This window comes from Sturnus vulgaris, chromosome 6 (assembly GCF_052056855.1).
Source record: "Sturnus vulgaris isolate bStuVul1 chromosome 6, bStuVul1.hap1, whole genome shotgun sequence".
NCBI lineage: Eukaryota > Metazoa > Chordata > Aves > Passeriformes > Sturnidae > Sturnus > Sturnus vulgaris.
In genome coordinates, this window is record NC_142248.1 from 192,835 (window position 1) to 204,913 (window position 12,079).

Genomic DNA, 12,079 nt, shown 5'->3' on the forward strand with positions numbered 1-12,079 from the left:
GAAGTCTGTACTTACACGTAAATTCCTCTGAAAGGACAGAGATGCATTTCTTCTGTTCTCTTTTCCTGTCCATATATCTCTATCCAAAATACACTGCATGCGGCAGAAGAGCCAAAGTTATCTTTTCTGTGGGTAACTTCATAGTGCTGAGGAAATAATAACTCCATTGAAATTAGACTCTTAGAAAAAGATGGCATCAGGAACCCATCTTCTGCTAGCATGTGGAAACTCTTGAACAGCAAAGACATTATTAGTTACATAATTCCCTTCCCTCCTGGAGGCCCAAGTAGTTATTATATCACCACTTAATTTTTCTACTGTCCTTCATGTCACACAATGCCCAGTAGACTTGTCATTGCAATAGAGACGTAGGTTTTGCTTACTGCAACATACACAAAATGAGGGTGATGGTTATTCCTTCTTCTAGCCTGCTTGTGCCCTTCCTATATCCATTTCTTATACTATCATACTCTAAATGGCATTTCAGCTAATGACAGGTTTCTGTGTGACAAATATGTCAGTCTAGAGCATCCGTCCATATAATGCTGGATGTGAACAAATATCCAGGTGACACGGCACAGAAAACTGTCTCGGAGTTTATGCACCACCAGAGCTGAAAGGCAGTAGATGGGCTGGGCAAGAGCTTTCCTGAAAATTTCATGCTGGGCTGGGAAGGATTTCAGACACCAGCAGAGCCCAGGGTCTCACACTTCAGCGTCTGACTTAGGAGTTGCACAGTTGCACAGGAGATGCAGTTTCGTTCTGAATAAATGCAACTTGTCTCTCTTCTTGCATTAAGTCAGTGTTGCAAGGCTCACTCTTGTATTGCAGATCTGCCTGTTAGTGAGGATGGTGGCTCCTTTGATTCACCTTGCTGCAATCCTATGTAAATGCCTTGTTTCTACCAGCAGGCTAGTCTTCTCCAAAAACTAATTCCTGCAGATTACTGCAGGACATGTTCTTGCCAAAACTGAGAAAAGATGAGATAACCCTTGTTACCGAATTGACCTTGGGACTTTTGTCAAGTTTGAATGAATGGTAAAGTTTCATGTTTTACTTCTCACCAGATACCAGCTTTGGAGGCAGATATGGCATCAGCTGGCATTAGGCATTAAATTTCCTGTTATGTATCAAAATGAGTGCCTTTCTGCTGGTCTCAAGTAGCCTTTGATTGAATCATTGCTTGAGACTGAGGGAAGTTTGACCTTAAGCCAGCTGCTTGTTTTTCAGCGCATTCTAGGCACACCAGACAGATCCTCAGATTTACATGTCTCCCATGACTTCAGCAGAATTGGGCTGAGGCCATGGCTTGGCCACTATATTGCTATTTGCCTGTGTCTTTGATTTTTTAGAGTATGGATAGCAGTGCTATCCAGAGCACAATGACTTGTGCTCGATTGCAGGAGGAACTAAGCAAGTTTTGTGGCTTTTCCCTGCAACTCTGATATAAAAGGAGTGTGATGATCACTTAATTGATGTTTTAATTGAAGTTTCCGCTTTGCTTGGTTACAAATCTCTGGATTTGTACCCTCAATATAAAGGGCATAATCCTGGTAAGCAGCTGCATACTCATTTATGAGTGTGGTCTGTATTTGTTTATGCAGCCTGATTACAGCAGGGGTTTTGCAAGTGTATCAGTGTGAGTCCTGGAAATGTGTGGGTTAGTGTTTGTGCAAGTTAGTGTTTGCACTTTCCCACTCCACATCTGTTGAGACTGGCTGGGAAGATCCAATTTGTCTTCAGGTAAGTTGTGTCTGATACTGACCTATCCAGATCACAGCATCTTGACGCAAGAATAGATATTGGAAATAAAATCTGTGGCTCTGCTGTTATCCTTTGACCTTAACACCCTCCTGTCTCTTAAGCATATTGATCCCATGATAACATGACGAGGGCTGCTGCTTTTTTGTAAGGTATCAGAGCAGCCTATCTCTAAATACACATCTTTATTGTGATTCCTTGCTATTTTTCCCTTCTGATTTTCTTTAATATCAGTATTTCACAAGCTTTCGACCTGCAGGACATGATACACAGGGAGAGTAAAGCATTTAATTCAGCTTCCTAATAGGCATAAGACAAGCTGAGCGGTCTCTGCTGGGCTTCCCAGCACAGCCCTATTTGCCTTTGCTGGTATTATTGCAATCCCTTGTGAGGATTCATACAGCAGAAGTCTCTTGTGCAGAGCCGCCAGCTTTCCCAGACACTGGCAGCCGCCTTCCCCTCCTGTTTCAGCTCCTCCTTCCTGTTCCTTTTGCAAAAGCCTCACCTCTGCCAAGTGTGCACCAGTCTGTTGTGCGAGCCAGAAAGGTGAGCTGCAAAAGTGCCTTTTGAATGCCTGAGGTAGTTTCACCCTTGGCACATCTTTTTGGCAATGGCTGGTAGGGCTGTACAGCCTGTCGTGTGCCACCTGCCATCTGGGCCGCTCTCCTGGCTCTTCAGCTGTTCCTGCAAATGGCTGTGTCAGCACCAGTGCCTGCAGTGCCCTTCATTTAGACCCACATTATTCCACACAGATTGTAGGTAAAATGACATTTCTCTGCTGAAGAGGTTGCTTCTGGATGGAAGGGGCTCCCCTTACCTCACAAATATCAATCCCTGGTGCCAAAGCAGGATGGGGCAGGATAGAGCTTTGCCAAGTGCCCATTTCCCTTCCATGCATCCCCTCTGCCACAGTGAAATGACAGAGTGGCTGGGGCCCTCCAACAAGCACATAAATGTTGCAGGGGGTTGTGGGGTGCAAATAATGCTGGAGATGGAAAAGTGCAAGTAGAAGATGGATTTCAGCCCTGGGAACAAAGCACTCTCTATGCAGATCGCTCTCTGCTGTTACCTGGAGATTCAGCCTGCCCTTGGTGCTGACAAGGAAAGAACTGACAACTCTCCCTGGGGTATTTTATTTTGGGTCTGCACCAGAGGCTGGAGAGAGGTTCCAGTTTTGCCACACAGCTCTGGGGGCAGATGTCAGTGGGTGGCACTTGTCTGTAGCAATGGGCCTTGCATGGATGTGCTGCTTTTTGCTGTGTCTGCCTTGCAGCTCGCATGTTGGGCTTACCTAAAACTGCTTCTTCGTGGGTAACAGAAGTCTGCACTCCCTTTCACAGAAAAGTGTGATATAAATAACGATGAGTATCCTGAGAACAAGTGCTTGTAGTCTGGAAGCCCTCCCCAGGATAGGCTGTGGAGACTTTTCTGTAAGCAGTTAGAAATTTTTAATCTGGATTCTAGTGTGACCATAAAATTGCCCCTTCCCATCCTGAGAGAAATTGCCTGGGACAGGTACGAACTGTGCATTTCAGGCTGCTGGCTACCTGGCTTCTGAAATTCCCTGTGGCTTCTCAGCCTCCTCCTGATGTCCAGGGTAGCAGAGGGATGTGGCCCCAGCTGACCTCACTCAGGAGGAAGGGTGTGTGCCCTTGCTGTGGCAGCGCTGCAGCTCTGATGAGCAAAATGAAAAAATAGACCCATTGTGGCTCAGGTTTTTAAGCATTTGCCAGGGGTTCTTTCTGTGAGTCTTAGAGCAAAGGAAATGTTTGGAGGGGCTTGCTTTCTGCTACACAAAAAGGAAGACCTGGAATCTCAGGAGGGAAAAGCAGTCTTTGCTCTGAGATAAGATGTTTTCAGGCAAATACTGTATTTTTGCTTTCACTTCTGAGAGCCATTGAACTACCCTGAAAGCACTAGTCTATGTCAATCCCTGCAGGCTTGAAGAGGCTTTTGAATTCCTGACTAGTTTAATATTAGTTAATATTGACTAGTTTACTATTAGTTTAATATTAGTACTTGACAGTGGTACATTATTGACCATACTCTCCAAAACTGCTGACAGCTATAGCATTGATACAGATGTAGAGTCAATCATTACTACCTTAGGTTAAGAAGAGGTTTTTAAAATAGCCCTGCTTGGGGTCCTGTGCCAGTCTGATAGACAGGACAGATGATTGGTCATGGAAAAAAGAAAAACCACCCCCCAAAAACACCCTAGCAAAAATACGTACTTCCAGGCTGAGTCTTCAGGGTGAAAAGTATTTGTCTGTGATTTTTTTATGAGTTAACATCTGCTAAAGAAAGACTTCACCACCTTGAAGGCTTCCCTGCAGTCTCAGAAAGCCAAGGGCAGGTACTCCAGTGACTTTGTAAGGTATTGGTGGGTGTAGCAGTGCCTGGCTTGATTGCAGTAGGTCCTGGATAGTGCAGAAAGGTCCCAGAGACGCTGTTGCTTAGCTCATTAACCAAGCTAACAGGATTTCATATTCTTTGTGGTACAGGAGATAACTTTTATGGATACTGTAACTTCATTAACAGCTGGAGGAACACCTTGCTCCAGTGTTTCAAGGATAGCTTTGGGCAATGCCACAGTTTAATAGGCAAGAAGTGGGAGTGGGCTCCTCTTGCAATATGTGGAACAAGTGGTGCCCTGATGCAATGGGAAGATTTCCTTGGCTCCAGAACCTCCCTCTTCTACTTTAGGCTCCTAAGGAACTGTTCCCTCACATATCTAGAGCCTCCTACAAGGAGTCTTTTGAGTGCAAGACTCCAGTTTCTCATTTGTGACTTTCTTACATACCGGGTATCTGCAGGTGCATGTTTTTTATCTCACGGATGTAGCAGCAGAGAGCTGCGATGTCCAAGAGCTCCCAGGTGACAGTGGCTGCTGAGCCAGCACGACCTCATCAGTGGCCCTGTGAGCGTGGTCAGTGTGATTGCTCAGCATCTAGCGTGTTTTATATTCTTCTTCCCTAAGCACCTGACGACAAGATGGGGCTGCTGTTTTACTCACACTGCAAAAGTGATGTCTGCAATCTCCTGCCACTGCCACAGCACAAGTGATGAAGAGGTGCTCCCCACCACTCCTGGCACAAACCAGCCCATTTTTGATGCTCAACTGGGTGGCCACACCATGCCCCATGGTGCCCGGGCATGCAGCCTCACTGCGGGGGCTCAAGCTGCCATTCCTTCCACCTGGGAGAGGCTGGCACAGGCAAACATTCATTGCCCTGCTGCCAGGCATCTGCAGGGAACCTCCCTTCTCTCTGCACCTGACGGGAAGTTGGTCATCTGGAAGCAGCCTCGGTGCTGACAGGTTTTCATCCCCTCTGTGGTTAATCTGGACATCCCGTTGAGTGTTAATGTGACTGCATGTTGGGTAGCATTTTGACTTGGTACTGAAAATAAGTTTTGTTGTGATTCTTTTTCCTGCTGGAGCACCCAGCCATGCACAGGGGGCCCCTGTTAAATGCCAGTTTGATTGATCCTCACCCATTGCCTGCTCCTCTGTGCCTCCACCAAAGGGTGACTTTCCTGGTGCTAAGAATTTGTGCAGTTGCAACTCAGCAATATAGCTGAGTTCACCACCCAAGAACTGTGAGGGCCTGTGCCAATTTTTAAATTGTATTTTTCTGGCAAATAGGCATAGCTTGGTCTTATGAAAAAGAAGTCAATTATTTCTAGCTTTCAACCCTCTGTTAAGTCTGTTGTGGAGCAAAGCTTGGAAGTACAGATGGACCTTACTTTGCAGGAGTTTAAGAGACCCTGGGAGTGGAAGAGCTGCCTTGGACATTCATGTGTCTGAGCCGGGAGGATGGTCCTTTTGCAGGCTGGAAGTGTTCAGGCAGAGTCCTGTTACTTTAAGCTTGTGCTGGACAGCAGAGGCTCCTGTCAGACAAATCCATGTTTTTTTGACCCCTTGCAAACAGGTCTGACTGGACAGCTGAGCATGAGCTGAGTTTCACTGCATTACCCCTGTGGGAAAAACAGAGGTCCCGAGTTATGCTAGGGAGTGCCAGAAGCTGCAATAAAGACCTGGCAAACTCATTGCATGGCATAAGCATGATGAAGCCAGGATTACCAGCATGTGAATTCTCCCACATGCAAAACGTGTACCATCTTCTGGGTGATTTATTTGCTATTTTACAAATCCATCTTAGATGCAGCCTCTTGTCTTGTCTCCACATGAGGGGAGGAGGGTTTATCTATCACCCTGAATTTTCTGCAGCATGTTAAGCCTGTTCAGGAGCCATGTGTCTTGGATGCTTGGCCCTTGGCATCTCCAGCACAAACATAAACCCTCCTATTAATTGCAAAAATGTGTTGCACCAACACAGAATTTCAAGCAGGTTGACTGGCTGTTTCAGTAACTCTTCACCACCCTCCATAACAAGCACTTATTTTCAGTATTTTATTTAGGAGCAACTTGGGACATGCACAAGCCAGTACCTTCCTTGACAAATGGCAATAGGCAATCATTTGTCCCCCATGAGCATGTTTGTTCCTGCAGGAGAGCAGAGCTGGAGAGCCTTGCAGAGAGCCACATATTCTGGGCAATGAGAAACAAGACCCATGGGCTTGCAGTGGCAGAAAACATGGCAACAAAGCCAAATAAATATTTATTGGCACACAACTGGGAGTGAGAGCTATTGTCACAGTAGGGCAAAACCAAGGCAGGATCCACAGTGCTGGATTCCAAAAGCCAGGAGGAGCAGCTCAGACACAAAATGGTACAAGGCTGATGGGAGGGCTGGGTGGAGGATAGCAGCCCAAGTTTTTCTGGCCAGTGCACACAGTTGTGCTCCAGTGTTGCTCAATGTGGAATAGCTGAAGCATCATTTTTATAGCACTTTTCCTGGAAAGCAGCACTTTGCAACCCAGTTGGTGTGAGCCATATCCCCACAGCGGGTTGGCACTCAGCTGGTGTCTGTATGCTCATTTTCATTGCAGGATGATTTAGGGGGCTTTGCAGAGAGAAGAACATTAGTTGATACTCCACATTGTTTCCTGGGACCAGTGCAAGGCTTAGGAACAGTGAACTCTGTCCAACTTTAGCATTTCAATGCAACAAGCTTCTGATGTTCTTCTGTACATCAGGAGGAAGAGGTCTCCCTCCCTCTGGCAGCTAGATTTGCTTTCCCACTTGCGATACAGACAATTGGCTCCAAAATGTTAAAGAAAATCAGGGCACTGTCTTATAAGTGTAGTTCTGTGGATGGGGCTTATTCTGAAGTAGAGGAGCCAGGTGTAAATTTTTTTGTTTGGTTATATGCCTGCAGCAGTCAGAACAGGCCATATACAGCAGTATCTCAAACTGGAGCAGAATGAGCACAGACAAAACAAGAAGGGATCCTGTGAACCTTTGAACACCTAGGGAGGTGGATATCCAAGCCCCAGGCCTCCAGAGAGCTGCATGTGCTGCTACCATGTTCTGTTTGTTTGAAGATCACAGAATCACAGAGTGGTTGAGATTGGAAGGGACCTCTGGAGATTATCTGGCACAAACTCTTTTGGTAAAAGCGAAGACAAAACTTCCTCGTAGTCTGCCTGAGTCTTGGAGGGTTTCATTGGATTTGGTTGGATACAGATAATTTAATAAATAATAATTCTACTGTAATTCTACAAATACAGAGATAGTGACTTTACAGCAGTTTAAACTAAGTTTTAAGGACTCTTAAGTAACTTAGTACCCATAGCAGTTGAGAAAAGCAGTTGAGAAAAGCATAAAATTATGCTTGGTTTAGAAATTCAAATCTTGGAAATACTGCCTTGTTTTTGCATTCAAGATTTTTTCTGTACTGCATTTCAGCACAGAGTAAATTAGAAGTGGCAGGAGAAAGGATTTGGGAAGAAAAATGCAATAGAATTTGTAACAAAATGGCAAAACCCAGCTTAAAGCCATGACAGTCACACACATTAGCAAAAAGGATCTTGTCACCTCTATCAAGTGCTTCCTTTTCCAGCTCCATGGTGCAGCCCCATCTCACATTCTTCTCTGAGACACAGGGACAAAGGACATGGGTGGTTTAATCCAATTTATCCATGCAGACAAGAAATAATGTTCCCCTTCCCTGTGGTACAGCAAGTCCCATCATGGATTATATGCTTGGCTTTCCTCAAGCCACAGCTTCCAGTCATGTTGGTACATGGTTTTCCAATACTAGTCTTGACTTGTCCTTCAGGTGGCAAATTGCCCCACCACCTCTTTCCAAGCCTCAGCCACGTGACCAAACAGAGGATAATCTCCAGCCTCACCCTCTGGTTGCCTCAGTTTTTCTAGGAGAACTTTTCCAAAGTATTTCCAGTGCTATTCATGGAGCCCTCATCTTGGTCAGAGCCATAAAAAGGTTCCAGTGAGCTGTGGCATTCAATGATGAGCAAAGGCATGGTTGGAAATAACTCATCTGAAGTATACTTGGAGAAGAAGTGTTAAGAAATGAAATGTCAATGATGAGAAGCCTGTAGCCCTTCTAGAAGTATGAGATCATTCTTACATGAGAGCGCTTTAACTCTTATGCATGAAGAACTCCTCAATTATTATTAGGATGGAAATAATACAAACCATTATTCTAAAATAAAGCTGTCTGGGCTTGCAAAATTCACACTCAGATAGTGAGAAAAGGTAATTCCAACCTTACCAAGCAAACATAATCGTTCTGCACAAGTGTGTATCTTAGCTTCAGTAAGGCGAGGTTCCTGGGGAAATGACAAATGTAATTAAAACCTGTGTCATCATGTGTGCACACAGGGGAGGGCAAGCTGTGATGGTAATTGCAACTGCTCCTAGCAGGTGTTTTTCTGTTAATATGAGGTATTAAATAAAACCTGTCATGTCTTACTAACCCAAATACTCTCCTGTATGCTTCTATGCACTCTTTCCCTTACAATATGTGATAGTTCCCAGGCAGCCCCTCTGTGAGGAGACTACATGGTTTTTATGACTTTTATTTCAAGTTCATTTGCTATTTGCTGCCAGAATTTTCCCAGGAATGCAGACAAGGAGTGGTAAATGGTGATTAATTTAGACAGCCTAAGCAGAGGACTCATGACAGCTCGCCATGTATACAAGAAAGTTAACGGCTTGCTGATGTCCTTTTGTTAGCGAATTGTGTAGCCTGGTTGTTTAATGGATTGTTTAAAAATTGTGTTGGCAATAGCCTATGAATAATGTATATTGAAATACCTTACTGCCAAGAAACTGCTGATATGCTGGGGAGATTTCCATCAGATGTGAGAAAAATTTTGAAGGCACTGTCTTCTTGGGATGCCCTTTATTTATACCCTCACTGCTTCAGAGATTGCATTCCCTTTTTAGATAGTACATGTGAAGATGCCCTCCTCTGCCTCTGTCTTCCAACTCCACCGGACTCCATTTGCTTGTGCCCATCAAAGTTCTGGAATTTTTAAGAGATTAGGCTTTATCACCTGAGTACTGTAAGCATGGAATATTTCCTGTGCAATCTTCACCTGTTCTAAGTATCTGCACCAAAGCATCCTGCATCAAAGGAAGATGGACACTGGTCATGACAATGTCTCATGATGCAGGAAGCAGAAAAAGGGTCAAGTTATTTGGGGGCGGGGCGGGGAGAGACAACTTGGATTTCACAGTGTGAAATCAGTTTGGATGCCACTACATTTTCACCCATGTCCTCCTCCAGTGCAGGCCTCTGTGTGCTTTGGCCATGACTAATGGGAAATCATTGTGATATGTAGCAAATAAATTTTGCTTGACCAAAGAAATGAGAAGACTGAGGGTGAATTCCTGCTTTCAGGGGAGCTCTGAGGGTTGCACTACCTTAGGTACAAGAGGAAACAGGCCTCCTGTAGGCTCTAGGACATAGCTCAGGCAGGCATGGAAGCAGTTGCAGTCTTTTCCTTTGCTCCTTGTTTTGGCCCTCAGATCTTCTCCAGGAGAAAATAAAATCATAGCTTTGTTTCTCACGTGGAGTTTTCCCCACCTGCACTGAAATAGGAGGGCAGGTGAACAAAATATATATCACTGTGCAGAGTGGCCTCAGCTAAGTGTTTGTCAAGAGCAGAACCAGCTTGTGGAGCCTGTAGCTCTGTGCCCTGATGTGGTTTTGTTATGAGTTGCCAAGTGCTCGTGCTGCATTTTTGTCTCTGTATTTCCACAGTAGAGCCCTGAGTCAAAACATTTCCTGCAATATGGGTACTGTACTATTAGTGTAATGCTAGAACAAAGCCACACGAGGTTCATGTTGGTATTAGTCAGCTGAGGAAGTGACATCCTCACCTGGGAGGTTGATGTGTTGGGTTTTGATGCTTGTGATGCCAACAGCAAGCTCCAGGCATGAGACTACAGGGCAGAGAAAAAATGGGTTAGGAGAGGGTTTGTATCCTCAGGGTGATCTGCAACTGGCTAAGCAGAAGAATTTATGAAAATGGGAGAGAAGATTTGTGCCTTTACTGGCTTGTTTGCTGCTGGGATATAGCTGGGCATGCAGTATTTTCACAGCTCCTGGAAAAGTGTATAAAAGGGGTTAGCCTAAACACAACATAGGTGACAAGGAGCACCAGAGGTGTTTGACTAATGGCCTAAATATTTTCAGTGGAACAAATAAAGAGAAAAGGTTCTAAAACCTCCTCCAAATCCACCACCCAAAGCCCATCCTGCCAACTGAGAGGTGCTTTCAGCAGAGAGAATCACAAAGGTCTAGGCAGAGGATTGTGGCCAAGTTCAACCAGCATTTCTTGGGGTAGGAACACTGCCAGCTGGCAGTATACAGAAGAGCAACTTTCAAAGGGAAGGAGCCAGTTCTGTTATGAAGTTTATTCCACTGATGCTTCTGACGATCCTATTAATTTCTTGTTTTTTAATGTTTGTTTTATTTAGGCGAAGAGTGAAGGCCCCAAACTGGTCCCCTTCTTTAAAGCCACTTGTGTCTATTTTGTTCTTTGGCTGCCAACTTCCAGCCCATCCTGGTTCAGTGCCCTCATTAAATGTCTGCCCATCTTTTGCCTGTGGGTTTTCCTCCTGGCTCATGGGATTAACTTCTTAGTGTCACACCGGAGTGCCAGCTGCATCCTAGCAGGACTCATATTCTCAGCAGTGGGAGATGCCTTTCTCATCTGGCAGGAGCAGGGCTACTTCATTCATGGTGAGTACAGTGTCAGTCCTAACGGGATGCCACATTGCTCAGCTGCTACCCTCTTTATTTAGTAATGAGTTACTAGGCCACATGTTTTGTTTATTCATGTACAGCTTAAGCTCCGGACACTGGGAAGCACTCATCCCTTGACTAAAATCCGTCATGGTTTGAGGAATCACGTCATGGATGAGTCTTGCTCTTGAGCTTCTCTTGAGGTTAGAGAGGTAACTGGTTCAGGTTAGGTTTCCTGGGATGTGCCACAGCATCTGGGCTGGCTGGAGTTGAGAAGGTGGCATGCCAGAATCCCTGGGGAAGAGAAGGAAATGCTCATGGCACTCGTTAGTTCCTATGAAGCTACGGGAAGTATTTACCTCCTATCTCTCTGCAGGGAGATCTGTCAGCCCTTTGCTGTGAGGATTGGGGATGGAACATATTGTCCAAAGGTCCTCAGTGGAGAACAGGTGGAGAGGACATTTATGTTTTGATAGACAAGCCCATAGCCTGGGGGAGGCATTAAGTGGATGATAGAAACCAAAGCAGCAGCAATCTTGTCCTACTTGCAGGTTCATCAGTGTGAATCATGCAGTTGTACAAGACATGTCTGTTTTGCAAAACATTTAAATGATGTTCAGTCAAGGACAAACCTTACTGCAGTGGTCTGTATTCTCTACAGAAAGATCCACATCTCAGAGCAAAATGAGCTTGGTTTGTTTTGCTAGTTTGCAGACTGGAACATAATGATTCAGATTAGTCATTTAAAGCCATGTTGAATCTGCCTGCAGCAGCTCTCTCCCTGGCCTTGGACTGTCACAAGAAATCAGCAGCAGTTGAGTCCTTCACTGAACCGACTGGTGGGGTTTCTGAAGTTAATTTAACCAGCACAGGGATCACACAACACCCATCATTAACTGGCTGCTGTGACTATCCCACTGGAAAATGTGATGAGATGAGGGAACTTTCCTGACTTGTTCTGTTGTCAGCTCTGAAAGTCAAAGGCTTATTTTTTCCCCTCTCTTATGAGGTTAGTATTTAGTTTTATTCTGGTATTCCCACAAGCTGTTTCTTTATGAGAAGGAAGTATGTACAGTGCCAGATATAAAAGGCCAAATGCTCTGAATCTGCTTTTTATCCTGCTTCCCAAGGGCTTATCCCCATCCCATTAAAAGTTCATGTAAAAAAAATGTTTACTGATTTTGCTGGGGTAT

General features: G+C 44.9%; 1 protein-coding gene and 1 long non-coding RNA gene across 5 annotated transcripts in view; one reads left to right on the forward strand and one right to left on the reverse strand.

Annotated features, from left to right (window-relative positions):
* The window catches only part of LOC106859790 (lysoplasmalogenase TMEM86A-like), a 38,595-nt gene that overhangs the window by 5,193 nt on the left and 21,323 nt on the right, over positions 1 to 12,079 (forward strand). For all 4 annotated transcript variants that reach the window (XR_015804363.1, XR_015804362.1, XM_014887292.2 and 1 more), the window contains exon 2: positions 10,619 to 10,883. Coding sequence is in view for 2 of the 4 variants with exons in the window: in XM_014887292.2 (XP_014742778.2) it covers positions 10,619 to 10,883 (265 nt within the window). In the remaining 2 variants the exon portion in view is untranslated. The remainder of the gene's footprint in view (positions 1 to 10,618; positions 10,884 to 12,079) is intronic.
* The window catches only part of LOC148223269 (uncharacterized), a 42,938-nt gene continuing 37,020 nt past the window's right edge, over positions 6,162 to 12,079 (reverse strand). The window contains exon 7 of the long non-coding RNA XR_015804367.1: positions 6,162 to 11,180. This is a non-coding gene — a long non-coding RNA (uncharacterized LOC148223269). The remainder of the gene's footprint in view (positions 11,181 to 12,079) is intronic.